General features: G+C 43.5%; 1 protein-coding gene across 3 annotated transcripts in view; it reads left to right on the forward strand.

Moving 5' to 3' along the window:
- Positions 1-25: 25 nt before the first annotated feature.
- Positions 26-14,903, forward strand: part of KNG1 (kininogen 1) — a 29,272-nt gene continuing 14,394 nt past the window's right edge. The window contains exons 1-5 of one of the 3 annotated variants that reach the window (XM_040481041.1): positions 26-438; positions 5,201-5,311; positions 6,319-6,403; positions 10,529-10,701; positions 11,585-11,692. In XM_040481041.1, the coding sequence (XP_040336975.1) occupies positions 244-438; positions 5,201-5,311; positions 6,319-6,403; positions 10,529-10,701; positions 11,585-11,692 (672 nt within the window). In that variant the 5' untranslated portion in view covers positions 26-243. The remainder of the gene's footprint in view (positions 439-5,200; positions 5,312-6,318; positions 6,404-10,528; positions 10,702-11,584; positions 11,693-14,903) is intronic. The other 2 variants (XM_040481040.1, XM_040481039.1) reach the window with 2 other exon arrangements.

Genomic DNA, 14,903 nt, shown 5'->3' on the forward strand with positions numbered 1-14,903 from the left:
TCAGTGTTGCAATGTTTTAGCTTGAAATCTGCTTGGATAACCAACCCAACAGAGCCATTTGTCCTTTGGAAATAGGGCAGATAGTATAGGAAAGCAGGAGTTCACCAGGACCCAGAGTGCTGAGGCAGAGAGAGGAAAACACAGGGGAGATAAAGGGTGGAGAATAGCTAAAATCACCATTCAAGTTGGCGCCTGGATCTTGGTGAAACCATCCCTCAGCTCCTGGAGGGAGACTGCTAAATCATGAAATTAATTGCTGTGCTTTTCCTTTGCTCTAGGCTGCTACCTAGCTTAACCGAGGAGTCCTTCTCACAAGAAATCGATTGCAATGATGAAGACCTATTCAAGGCTGTGGACACTGCTCTGAAGAAATATAACAGTAGAAACCAAAGTGGCAACCAGTTTGTGTTGTACCGTGTAACCGAGGTCACCAGGACGGTGAGTAAGCTGTCCCTTACCTTGAGATCATTTGAGATTTGTGCTGTCACTTGGAGCCCAGCCCCCTTCCCCCACCACACACACACACACACACACACACACACACACACACCAACAATCGCCAAAGAACTGACAAGCAGAGGTAGAAGCTTACGACTCTTTGGCCCGGGAGTGCAGGGCAGGGTATGACTCGTCCTGGGCCACCAAGCTTGGGTTCCTGGGTGATCAGAGAAGCAGCATGCTCAGGTGAAAGGAAACAAAGGTAAATGGAGTCATTTGAAAGAAACTATGCAGACTAGGAGAATCCAGGAACTCGGTCGGATTGCAGCAAAAGAACTTCCTAAATGACTAGCTCTAGATTAAAACATAAAGACCTCCAGGGACACCAGGGTGGCTCAGTCCATTAAGTGTCCAACTTCAGCTCAGGTCATGATCTCACCATTTGTGGGTTCGAACCCCGCATTGGGTTCTGTGCCGACAGCTCAGAGCCTGAAGCCTGCTTCGGATTCTGTGTCTCCCCTCTCTGCCTCTCTGCCTCTCACACTCTGTTTCTCTCTCTCTCAAAAAAAATAAACATTAAAAAAAATTTTTTTTAAAGATTTAAATAAAGACCTCCAGACCTCAGGTGGGGAGGGGGTGCTTAAGGGGAGATGTATAACAAATACCATATGATCTCATTATACGTGGAATCTAAAAAGGTCTAACTCACCAAAGCAGAAAGCAGAAGGCTGCGAGGTGGGCACAATGGAGGATGCTGGTCAGAGGGTAGAAGTTTTCGGTTATAAGATGAACAAGTCCTGGGGATCTCATGTACATCATGGTGCTTATAGTTAATAATACTGTATTGCATACTTGAAATTTGCTAGAAGACTAGCTTTTAAGTGTTCTCACCATACGTATATACACACAAAAGGTGAACTACATCAGATGATGTATATGTTAATCAGCTTGTTTGTAGCACTTTACAACATGTGTGTATATGTGTGTATGTGTGTGTGTATATATATATATATATAATCACATTGCACACTTGAAATATATGTAATTTTTATTTGTCAACTATACCTCAATAAAGCTAGAGGGAAGGGGAGTTTTACCTAAAAGGAGGCAGAAATGAGATTAACATGCATTAGGCCAAATATCTACCATGAAGTCTGTATGGCTGAATGCGTCAAGGGTAACAGCAATGTTCTAGGTGTTTTCTAATATTTTTATAACACATTGGCGCACTCAGGTTGAAGACGAATCTTGACAGTGTTGTGATTTAAAAAAATACAGATCTTTCAATAATTTGTCTAAGCGAATTTCACTATAAAACTCTGTGCCTGTGATAGTTACGTAACTGTTTACTTTGGCAGAGGGGGGAAAGCTAGTCATTTGACATGATCAGGATAAAGAAAAAAGCCCAGTGGACAGAATTTCTTTTTTTTTCCTGAAAGTAAATTTGAGCCATTCTGGTTCACAAACTAGTGTAATGCTGTAGATATGTGGTCCTGGCACTCTCAAGCAGCAGTTGATTAGTGCTATCTTCATTGGCTGACATCCACGGCAAATGTGGGTTTTTTTGTTCTAAAATGTCCATAGAGGGACGCCTGGGTGGCTCATTCACTTGAGACTTCCACTCTTGATTTCAGCTCAGGTCATGATCCCAGGGTGTGACTGAGCCCTGCATTGGGATCTGTGCTGAGTGTGGAGCTTGCTTAAGATTCTTTCTCTCTCCCTCTGCCCTTCCCCCCTTTCTCTCTCATAAATAAATAAATAAATAAGCAGCCTATAGAATCCTGCTTTACTTTGCCATGTGAGGACTATCTATATACCACAACAGCCTACATCTTTTTTTTTTTTAATTTTTGCTTAATGTTTATTTATTTTTGAGAGAGAGAGAGAGAGAGAGAGAGAGAGTGCAAGCTAGAGAGGCGCAGAGAGAGAGGGAGACACAGAATCTGAAGCAGGCTTCAGGCTCCGAGCTATCAGCACAGAGCCCGACACGGGGCTCGAACTCACAAACCACAAGATCATGACCTGAGCCTAAGTCTCGGTCACTTAACCAACTGAGCCACCCAGGTGCCCCCCGCCTACTTCTTTATCAAAATCTGAGATCTGGAAGGAACTTTGGAGACTATCCTCTTTGACTCAATCACCCCAGATGCACCTAACATGACTCCAGCAGGCTCTGAGAGTCAGGAGACTTGGGATCTGGGGCTGGCTCTGCCTTTCCAAGGTGTGGGGGCTGCCTCGGCCATGCCCATCTACTCAGGGCCTCCTTTCTCTCACCTGCAAAGTGTAGGGTTGGACAAAATCACCTCTCCGGTCCCTTGCCGCCTGAGATGTCAGGACTTTACATCTGGAAAGCTCTCATCTAACTCAACACCTTTGCACTTTTTTCTTCTCTTTTCTTTTCTTTTCTTTTCTTTTCTTTTCTTTTCTTTCTTTTCTCTTCTTTTTTTTCTTTTCTTTTCTTTTTTATTGAAGTATAGTTGACACAACATTACACTAGTTTCAGGTGTACAATATAGTGATAAGTCTACACATTATGCCGTCCATGTTACACATTATTATGTATGACTACCATCTGTCACCATACAACGCTATGACAATATCATTGACTGTATTCCCTATGCTGTGCCTTTCATCCCTGTGACTTATTCATTCCATAACGGGAAGCCCGTATCTTCCATCCCGTTCACCTGTATTGCACAACCTCCTCAGCTCCTCCCCTATAGCAACCATTGGTTTGTTCTCCATATTTATGATCTGTTTCTGCTTTATGTTTGTTTATTTGTCTCAGTTTTTAAATTCCACATTTAAGTGAAATCCTATGGTATTGTCTTTCCCTATCTGACTTATTTCACTTAGCATATTACTCTCTAGCTCCATCCATGATCTCAATCTTTTGTATGGCTGAGTAATATTCCATTATATATATGCCAAATCTTTATCCAGTCATCTATCAATGGATGCTTGAGTTGTTTCCATACCTTGGCTATTGTAAATAATGCTGTATGAAACGTATAGATGTGTTTATCTTTTCACATTAGTGTTTTGGGATTTTTTGGGGTAAATACCTGGTAGTGAATTGCTGGATCATATGGTATTTCTATTTTTATTTTTTTAAGGAAACTCCATACTGTTGTCTAGAGTGGTTGCACCAATCGACATTCCCACTGACAGTGCAAGGGATTTCTTTTTCTCTACATTCTCATCAACACTTACGATTTCTTATCTTTTTGATTCTATCTATTCTGACCGGTGTAAAACAATATATCTCATTGTGGTTTTGACTTGGATTTCCCTGATGATGAGTGATGTTGAGCACCTTTTCATGTGTCTTTTGGCCATCCGTTATATTGTCTCCAGAAAAATGTCTATTCAGGTCCTCTGCTCATTTTTTAATTGGGTTATTTCTTTTTTGTTTTTTTCTTCTGGTGTTGGGTTGTATCAGTTCTTTATATATTTTGTATGCTAACCCTTTATCAGATATGTCGTTTGCAAATATCTTCTCCCATTCAGGAGGTTGCCTTTCCATTTTGATGATGACTTCCTTCACTGTGCAGAAGCTTCTTAGTTTGGTGTATCCCCAGCAGTTTACTTCTGCTTTTGTTGCCCTTGCCTGAGAATGTCAGAGAAAGGGCAATGTCAGAGGAATTACTGCCTATGTTTTCTTCTAGGAGTTTTATGTTTTCAGGCCTCACAGGTCTTTAAAGCACCTTCACTTTAGAGGTTTTATCTATTGTGGTGCCTGGGTGGCTCAGTCGATTAAGCGTCCCACTTGGGCTCATGTCATGTTCTCACGGTCCGTGAGTTCAAGCCCCGCGTCAGGCTCTGTGCGGACAGCTCGGAGCCTGGAGCCTGCTTCAGATTCTGTGTCTCCCTCTCTCTCTGACCCTCCCCCATTCATGCTCTATCTCTCTCTGTCTCAAAAATAAATAAACATTAAAAATAAATAAATAAATAAATAAATAAATAAATAAATAAAGGGTTTATCTATTATCTCATGACATGCCAGAAAAAAAATAAAGCAAATAAAAATACTAAAGTTACCAAAATTAACGCACCATTCAGAGATAACCATTAACATTTTTTTTGAAAATGAAAAAAGGCCTCTTGTTTTCTTGGTGTAAAAGAAATATATGTTTACTTTTTAACAAGACAACTCATAAACGTTTGTTTAGAAAACAAAGTGAGACAGGGGTACCTGGGTGGCTCAGTTGGTTAAGCATCCGACTTCAACTCAGGTCATGATCTCCTGGTTTGTGAGTTTGAGCCCCACATTGGGCTCTGTGCTGACAGCTCACAGCCTGGAGCCTGCTTCGGATTCTGTGTCTACTCCTCTCTCTGTCCCTCCTATGCTTGTGCTCTGTCTCTCTCTCTCTCAATAATAAATAAATGTTTAAAAAAAGTTAAAAAAAAAAAAAGAAAACAAAGTGAGACAGCTGTACCTGCACCACTGAAAGACAAGCATTTTAACAGCTTTGCTTTATAACTTTCCAGACTTCTAAAAGTCCTACATATACCTATAAATTGGTTTCCACAAAAATGGGCTAATACTATGGATAATCTTGTAACTTACAAATACATATTTGTAAATATATTATGAACATTCTTCCAAGTAAATATTTATAACTTTCAGTGTTTTTAATAAATGTTTTGTTCTTGTTGAGTTAAATCAAGATCGAATATTCATATCTGCATTGGGTCCCACACAAAGTATTTGCTGGAGCATTTGGATGAACCCTATGTGTCTTTGGTTGCTTTTTTTCAGGATGACCCTGAGACATTTTATTCCTTCAAGTACCAAATCAGGGAGGGAGACTGTTCTGTTCAAAGTGACAAAACATGGCAAGATTGTGACTACAAAGAATCTGCACAAGCTGTAAGTAGGTTGGTTGATGGTTCCCGAGCCCCCAGTTTTCTCCACCAAGACTGTCTGATTTTTCTATTTTTAGAGCTAGAGATGTTAGTATTGCTAAGCCTCTTTGTAAGGAATGCACATAAACCCTCCAATGTGTACAAAAGTCAGATGCTTGGTGTCTGCGTTCCCATTCTCGGTATCAGAGCATGGAGAGGCCAGCAGTTAAACAAAGAGAAAGCCCTCCATGAGAAGGGCACGCTAATGACCAATTAGGACAGCGGGCCAGTCCCCAAAGACACAACAGATCAACATCTAGGCCAAGATCGAGGGCTGGTGAGGGGAGATCACGGGTGCTTTACTTGCATCTGCCTGAGTGTAAATCGTCCTCTGCGTCCAACTAGCTGACCACTCAGAACTGGTGTGCTGCCTCGTAAGGGGCAGCTAGCATTGCCTGCATCAGGTTCTTGGAGCGTGAAATGAGATACAGTATGCAAAGAACCTTCTTTAATAGCCATGGCTATCTTCACCAAATGCCGAAGTGCCTGGCACAGCACGGCTTGATCGTTTGACCTTAATGACGGGGGAGTACGGACAGTGCCCAGAAGCAAGCCGTTCTCTCCACAGTCCCAGGATTCACCCCTTCATGTCACAACACTGGCCTCCTGCACATCGTTTCAATGCTGAAATGGAAAGGGAAATCAAGAGGAGAGCTTAGGCTGGCTCTAAGGCACTGCATACATTTTGGTGAAAAGGAAAAGGAAACGTACTTCAAAACCTTGCCTTTATCCTGCCTCTCCTCCAACGTCTCGTGATTTCAGTGGCTTGTAAAAATAAATAAATAAATAAATAATTGTTAGGCTACAAAAGCTCTCCTTCTTGTGCCTCAAAACTCGTTAGAAAATTTTGGGGGGCAAGTTTAAAAAAAAAGGGAAAGTCATATTGAGCCATAGTACTAGGTGTACTTCTCCATTTGAAAGATGAAGATAAGTGGTCTCTCTCTCTCTCTTTTTTTTTTCTTTTCTTTTTAGGCCACAGGAGAATGCTCCGCAACCGTCGGGAAGAGAGGGAATACAAAATTCTCTGTGGCTACGCAGACCTGCCAGATTACTCCAGGTAGCTGGCTCTCCCTGGGGGGGTGCTAGCAGTGGGGGGGGAGGAGGAAATGAACCTTGTCAGTGTGGTGCCAGGAGCACAGCCTAGAAGAAGCCCCCCCCCCCCGCTCCCCGTGGGTGGTGGCAGCCTTGGGGGTGGGGCGGGGCCAGGGAGCTGCAGAGTCGAAGGTCAGGGGCAGGATCAGGCCAGTCATCCCCTTAGCACATCCTGACTCCCCTCCCGACTGCAGCATTGTATCCTCTGTGTGCAAAGGCTCTGAGAAGGGCTGAGAAGGCACAAGGGCTGCCTTCAATTATGGGCAAAGAGGGAGGGAGAAAAACATGGGCTTTGAGGTCAAACTTGGCCAGGAATCCTTCTGAGTTCTTCACCTTCTTGGCTTTCCTCTTCCATATCCAGTTCTTACAAGAAATTGCTTTCAAACAAAACCAGTCCAAAAGCAGAAAAGAACATACAAGTAATTAAAATCTTTTTTTGTTTGTTTGTTTGGAGTAGGTTTTGATTATGCAGTTTAAGGACTTTATCTCGGGGCATCTGGGTGGCTCAGTCAGTTGAGCGGCCAATTCTTGATTTTGACTCAGGTCATGATCCCAGGGTCGTGAGATCGAGCCCCCTGTTGGGCTCTGCACTGAGCAGAGAACCTGTTTCAAAATTCTCTATCTCTGTCTCTCGCCCTCCCCTGCTCTTTCTCGCTCTCCCTCTCACTCTCTCAAAAAACAAAACACAAAAAACAAAAAAACAAAAAACACTTTCTCTTGTAAGCAAACTTTATCATCCAGTACACGGCAATTGTTTATAGTGAGCGACAAAGCTTAGCCAAACATTCAGAATTTACTTCTAGGTCCACATCCCTCATCTGAAACCTTTGTAACCAGATGTGTTTCAGAATCAAAAGTCACAATCTTTCTTTTAAAAAAATTTTTTTTTCAACGTTTATTTATTTTTGGGACAGATAGAGACAGAGCATGAACGGGGGAGGGGCAGAGAGAGAGGGAGACACTGAATCGGAAACAGGCTCCAGGCTCTGAGCCATCAGCCCAGAGCCCGACGCGGGGCTCGAACTCACGGACCGCGAGATCGTGACCTGGCTGAAGTCGGACGCTTAACCGACTGCGCCACCCAGGCGCCCCAATCTTTCTTTTAATTTTAAAAACCTCTCTCTAGAAATGTTGGGGCAGGGTGGAAAATCACTGGGACACAGAGGAGACTCCACCTCTCTCCAGCCCCCCATCAGTCTCCCCTCCCCACCCCCAGTCACAGCTGCCCCAGAGGAGGCCGACCCACCTCCTCTCTTCTCTATCTCCGGCTGCCTTTTGTTCATTGTTCTTTCTTCTTCCATCAGTAGTTCTCTCCCCTTTCCCCTGTATTCCAGTTTTCTAACTTGCCCACCACTGTCACCATAACTGGGGTCGCCATGACTACTCAGCGGGGAAGTCTTTATTGGGACACTCACACTTCCAGAGAGACCAAGAAACAGTTGCAGGGACGGTTGTGTCCACCTGCTAACAATGGAGGACGGGCTGTAGAACACCACCCACCCGGCCTCCTGATTCTGTTCGGATGGCACACGCTTGGGCAGGGAGAGCTCACTGGGCGAAGGGGCCTAGGACAGCCCCATGGCTCTTCCCCTTTCTACGGTGGGAGCTTCTACTGACCCAAGGGTTAGGGCTACCTGTTAGGAACATTACTTTGTAATTTAATACAAACGTACTTCTTTTTTAACATGTTACATTGATTTATTACAATCCCCTCAGTGGTTCCCCATTCTCCCAGCAGACCATTCTTAACCAAATTCAGAGGGTCTGTGAATACCCTGAAATTACGTGGAGAGCATTGTGAGTACGCGCGCATTTTCCTGCGGAGGGGCCCGGGCTTTCATCAGGCTCACGAGGGAGCCCAGGGGACTGGGAATATGGTTAGTAACCCTTGGCCTCCAAGGTGGGGCTTGGGCCCAGTAGCAGAGGACTCTCCAGTGACTGTTCTGAACTCCATAGGCCCCACTCCCCCGCCCTCCTGCTTTAAGCCCTGGCAAAATGTATATACACCATGTCCCACTCTGCTGTCCCTGACTCAACTTGCTTTCTTGGGAGCTATCCTTCCTTCTCAGGCCTTATTGCTCATGTTGCCTGGTTGATCTTTTTTTTTTTTTTTTTTTTTTAAGTTTATTTATTTATTTTGAGAGAGAGAATGTGCACAAGCAGGGAAGGGGCAGAGAGAGAGGGAGAGAGAATCCCAAGGAGGCTCTGCACTGTCAGCGTGGAGGCTGATGTGGGGGCTCGAGCCAACAAACCACGAGATCATGACCTGAGCTGAAATCGAGAGTTGGACGCTTAACCGATTGAGCCGCCCAGGCTCCCCTACCTGGTTGACCTTGGCCCCTCTTGCCTCGGGCCTGTTCTCCTCAGGAAAGTTTTACTTGAGCTCAGTCTGGGCTCCTGACTTTCCAAGTTGTTGCCAAATTATATTGACATGGCCCATCTGCAGTTCTGACTCTCTCACTCAACTTTGCCCAACTCTTTCACAGCAGTGACCATTACTATCGAATCAACGTACTCACGGTGCCTCGCTCCACACCTGGCACTTGCAACAGGTGCAAAGCATTGAGTTGATACAAAATGTATTATATACCCTGAGCCAGGCTTCAAGGAGTTGTAATTAATTCTAAAAAAATAAATAAGATGTATCTGTAATGTTTTACTTTTTATAAGAGTATAGGGGCGCCTGGGTGGCTCAGTCGGTTAAGCATCCGACTTCGGCTCAGGTCACGATCTCGCGGTCCGTGAGTTCGAGCCCCGCGTCGGGCTCTGGGCTGATGGCTCGGAGCCTGGAGCCTGCTTCCGATTCTGTGTCTCCTTCTCTCTCTGCCCCTCCCCCATTCATGCTCTGTCTCTCTCTGTCTCAAAAATAAATAAAAACATTAAAAAATTAAAAAAAAAGAGTATAAATTCATATAAATAAAATTTTATTTTATTATTCTTTTTTTTACATTTATGTATTTTTTGAGAGACATAGAGAGACAGAGCACAAGTTGGGGAGGGGCAGAGAGAGAAGGAGACACAGAATCCGAAGCAGGCTCCAGGCTCCGAGCTGTCAGCACAGAGCCCGACACGGGGCTCGAACTCACAAACCGTGAGATCATGACCTGAGCTGAAGTCGGACGCTTAACCGACTGAGCCACCCAGGCGCCCCTCATGTCACTCTTTTAAAAAATGTTTATTTATTTATTTTTGAGAGAGAGAGAGAGGGAGAGAGAGATGGAGATGGAGAGGGGGAGGGGCAGAGAGCAAGGGAGAATCCCAAGCAGGCTCTGCACAAGCAGAAGCCTGATGTGGGGCTCAAACCCACAAACTGAGATCATTATCTGAGCCCTTAACTAAGAGTCAGATGCTCAAATGACTGAGCCATCCAGGCGCCACTAAATTCATGTTACTTCTATGATTTAAAATTACTTTTAAATAAATTTAAAATAAGTGCACAATAGTATGCATGCAAGATGTTCCTAAGTAAATAATATAGGTTTATCTCTCTGGCTAAAAAGCGGTCTTGCATTCTCACTTTTTTTTTTTTTTTTAGCATTTACTTTTTTTTTTTTTTTGAGAGACAGAGAGAGGCAGAGCATGAGTGAGGGAGGAACAGAGAGAGACGGAGACACAGAATCCAAAGCAGGCTCCAGTCTCTGAGCTGTCAGCACAGAGCCCGACCCAGGTCTTGAACCCACGAACTGTAAGATCATGACCTGAGCCAAAGTCAGATGCTTAACTGACTGAGCCACCCAGGTGCCCCTCACTTTTCTTTTTAACTTTATTTACTTATTTTGAGAGAGAGAGAGGAAGAGAGAGCAGGGGAAGGGCAGAGAGAAAGAATACCAAACAGGGCCTGTGCTGCCAGCACAGAGCCCAACGCGAGGCTCAGTCCTACGAAACGTGAGATCGTGACCTGAGCTGAAATCGAAAACCAGTTGCTTAACCGACTGAGCCACCCAGGCGCCCCTCGCCTTCTCGTTCTTTAATGGATACTACGATTTACTGGAAAGTTTACCAGGGCCTTCTAAGTTATCTCATTTAGGGCAGCGTATGTGAACGAAGGTTTCACTCATTAATGCTGCCCTTTTGCCTGCTCTTTGTCAAGCCGAGGGTCCTGTGGTGACAAGCCAGTATGACTGCCTTGGCTGTGTGCACCCCATATCGACTGCGAGCCTTGACCTGGAGCCCGTTCTCAGACACGCCATTCAACATTTTAACAACCACACCGGTCGTTCCCACCTCTTTGCTCTTAGAGAAGTCAAGAGGGCCCACAGACAGGTTTGTTCTTTAATTTTTCATTCCGCACGGTAGTCCGTATTACATGTTCTTTGTAGAGACAGTGAAATGGAAAAGCCATTCTGTCTTTAGGGTCTTAAGAAAACTTTATTAATACCTCACTACCATGAGGCAGACTTGGCTCCAAAAATTAAATTGCGTCTAAAAGGATGGCACAGCTTTCTGGGTACCCTCTAAATCATAGGTTCCGTACCATCAGGAAAAAAAGTAAATACTTGTAACTCTGGTCTTTTCGTTGCCTCCATTCATTAAGCCTTTAGTGACGGTCGACTGGCTCCCTTGCATTTCAGCCTCTAATTACAAAGGACTCACTTTGGTCGGTAACATTCCCTGCTTTTAATCGACCTTCCAATTTGCTTTCATGCAAGACATGGGCTTTGCTCAGTTATGTCCATAGCCAGCTATCAGGGTGCAACTGGGCCCAGATAAAGCAGGAGAAATCTCACTGCCTGGCAGTCTGGGAACCTGAGGACCTACTGGTCAAAGTCACCCAAGTTCCAGAGTTTTCTTCATCCATCTAGAACAGCATTATGCATATTTCACAAATTCAGTGGAAGACTTTCTTCCTGCCGCCTAGCTGAGGAAATACTGCTAGGTCTTACTTAAGGAAATACAGTACCTCCGCGTGTAGATTGCATTTGGTTGTTTGATGTGTAGGAGTGTGGTGCGTGCGTGTGCATATGTGTGTGCGTGCACGTGGGGAGGGAGTGAGAGTCATAAAGCGCTCAATATTTATTCAGAAATGCCTTCTGCCTAGTAATAATCATCGTTCATATTTTTGAGCCAGGCAGCATCCTACACTCGTCATAACACTGTGAGTGATGTTTAAAGTGCCTTTTAAATATTCAGTCCAAAACTGTTGCAGGTGGTGGCTGGATGGAATTATGAAATTACTTACTCAATTGTGCAGACGAATTGCTCCAAGGAACATTTTCTGTTCTTAACTCCAGACTGCAAGTCCCTTTTGAATGGTGTAAGTAGGCAAAAATCTAATTATAAAGTTCTTAGCATTTTGTGTCCAGTCTTTCCAAGCGTGGAAAGTCTCAGCTGTGTGGGAAGACTCAGTCACTAAAATGTTAGGTGACCTTCACCGGTTCACATTCCCTTGGGGATTCCGAAGCTCTCAGCACTGGTCAGGCTGCCTTACCTACCCGGTCAGAGAATCTGCACACCTAGCAATAGCCCTTACAGATATAAGCGGGGAGTAGGAAGAGCCTGAGACAAAATAATGCCATGATCAAGTTTGTCTTTTCTCGCCTTCACTTTCCTATCTTCTTTTCTTCCCCATGTGCTCAATGTCCTGACTCCAAGCTCTACCCAGAGCAGTCCCTCATTTTCAACTTGTCTCTGCTTGTTTTCTCACCCTTTCCCCCCTGCTCTGATCTCTAACAAACACATCCTGAGTCTCCATCCCTTACGGACCCTTTCTGGGATGATACCTTTTGGTCTGAACCAAAATTATGTTAAAAGAGAGCATCTCAAGGTAATCGTCATTAGCACATGTTGAGACAGCTAAGTCTGCTTCCGATTCTGTGTCTCCCTCTTTCTCTGCCCCTCCCCGTTCATGCTCTGTCTCTCTCTGTCTCAAAAGTAAACGTTAAAAATATATATATATTAAAAAAAAAGAGATAGCTAAGGCATGAAGACCTCCCCAAGGATATTGGCATTTTAGCCAAAGACTGCTTTAAGCAATGGATGACTTAAATCCAGTAACTTGACTTTTAGGCTTCTAATCTATGGGAAGAAAATGAGGAATCCAGACAGCAAGGTGTTAATTTCAGCCTTATTATTAATAGAAAAACATTGGAAGTAACATATCTTCAGCAGTAGGGAATGGTTAAGTAAATTATAGTAGTATATCCATATAGTAGAATATGTGTGGCCATTAAGATTCTGTTTCAAGTTTTTAGTGACTTAGTGAAATGGCTATAATATGTTAAGCAAAAAAAATAAGGTAAAGAACTATACAGACAGATTCATTCAAACGTGTAAACATAAGTATCAATAGTGATGAGAAACAAATATGGCAAAATATAAAATATCATTAACCTTCAGGTGGGAATACAGGTGTTTTTTTCTGATTCTTCATACTTTTTGGGACTCTTCAGTCCTTCTCAATGTTTCTGTTGAAGCGTATACTAATTTCATAATTGGAAAATTCCCAGAGCGGGAGAAAAAATTTGCAAATCACTTATCTGATAAGGGGTTAGGATGCAGACTATATTAAAACCCCCTACAATGTAACAACAAAAAGACAACCCAATTTAAAAACAGGCAGAGGGATTAAAAAGGTATTACTCGGGGCGCCTGGGTGGCTCAGTCGATTGAGTGTCTGACTTCGGCTCAGGTCACGATCTCACAGTTCGTGGGTTCGAGCCCCACGTCGGGCTCTGTGCCGACAGCTCGGAGACTGGAGCCTGCTTCGGATTCCGTGTCTCCCTCGCTCTCTGCCCCTAACCCACTCGCATTCTGTCTCTGTCTCTCTCAAATATAAATAAACATTAAAAAAAAATTTTTTTAAGATATTTCTCTAAAAAAAAACTATAAATGGCCAATAAGCACCATCAGAAGAATGTGAATACAAGCCACAGTGAGATGCCACTTCAGACCCAGAGGATGGTTATAATTTTTAATCATTGGAAAATAGCAAGTATTGAGGCAGCTGTGGAGAAATTAGAACTTTCGCATATTCCTGCTGGGAATGCAAAATGATGCAGCCACTGTGGAAAACCGTTTAGCAGTCCCTCGAAAAGAAAAACATAGAGTTACCATATGACCCAGCAGCTGCACGCCTAGGCGTATACCCCAAAAGAGTTGAAAACGGGGACTCAAACAGTTAGTTGGATGTCAATATTCATTGTAGCATGATTCCCAATAGCCAAAAGGTGGAAATAACCCAAAGGTCCGTCAATAGATGAATGGGTAAACAAAATGTCATATATGGATAAGACAATGGAAAATGTTTAGCCATAGAAAGGAAAGAAGATCTGATACATGCTACAACGTGGATGAACCTTGAAATCATGCTAAGTGAAATAAGCTAGGCACAAAAGGACAAATGTATGATTCCACTTATATGAAATACCTCGCATAAGCACATTCATAGAGACAAAAAGTAGATTAGAGTTTATCAGAGGCTGGAGGAGGGAGAATGGGGATTTATTGTTTAATAATTGTTTATTGAGGTGATGAAAATTTTTGGAAACAGTGGTGATGGCAGCACACGACTGAATGCAATTAATGCCACTGAATTGTACATTAAAAAAATTTTTTTTAACGTTTATTCATTATTGAGAGACAGAGAGACACGGAGTGTGAGTAGGGGAGGGGCAGAGAGAGCGGGAGACACAGAATCCGAAGCAGGCTCCAGGCTCTAAGCTGTCAGCACAGAGCCCGACGTGAGGCTCGAACGCACAAAACGCGGGATCATGACCTAGGCCGAAGTTGGACGCTCAACCGACTGAGCCCCCCAGGCGCCCCTGAATTGTACATTTTTAAATGGTTAAAATAGCTAATTTTACATTGTATCTATTTTACCATAAAAAAAAAAACAGTAAAAAGAGAGAGGACTCTTCTAAAAAGATATGTTCTCACTACTATTTAACTTTGCCAGTTTGATTCAAGTCTGACGTTCAAGCATCCATTAACACCTCCTGCTTTTACATTTAGTTAACGGCTTGAGGTTACATAAGCCTACATCCTTTCTAGCTTTAATCTTTCTGCATCTATTTGTAAGGCCTCAATTTAGTTTTCTGTTTGCAACAAGAGAGATACTCAAAGGCCAGTTGGAGCCACAAAGCCAATCAGAATTTTGGTTCAGCCTCTCTGGGCCTCCACTTCCTCATTTATAAAAGCGTGAAGAACACAGTTGGTTAAGCGTCCAACTTCGGCTCAGGTCATAATCTCGCAGTTTGTGGGTTCAAGCCCCAAGTCAGGTTCTGTGCTGACAGCTCCAGCCTGGAGCCTGATTCAGATTCTGTCTCTCTCTTTCTCTCTATCTCTCTCTCTCTGCCCCTCCCTCATTGCACTCTCTTTCTCTCTCTCTCAAAAACAAACATTAAAATAAAATAAAATTTTTAAAAGAGTGAAGAAGAACAACACCTGTCTCACAGAGGTGTTAGTATAGCTCAAGGGCATGAAATAGAAATGAAGTGTTCTGCCCACATTGGTATAGTTTAAGGCCT

This window comes from Herpailurus yagouaroundi, unplaced genomic scaffold (genome assembly GCF_014898765.1).
Source record: "Herpailurus yagouaroundi ecotype Mexico unplaced genomic scaffold, PumYag 159, whole genome shotgun sequence".
Classification (NCBI taxonomy): domain Eukaryota; kingdom Metazoa; phylum Chordata; class Mammalia; order Carnivora; family Felidae; genus Herpailurus; species Herpailurus yagouaroundi.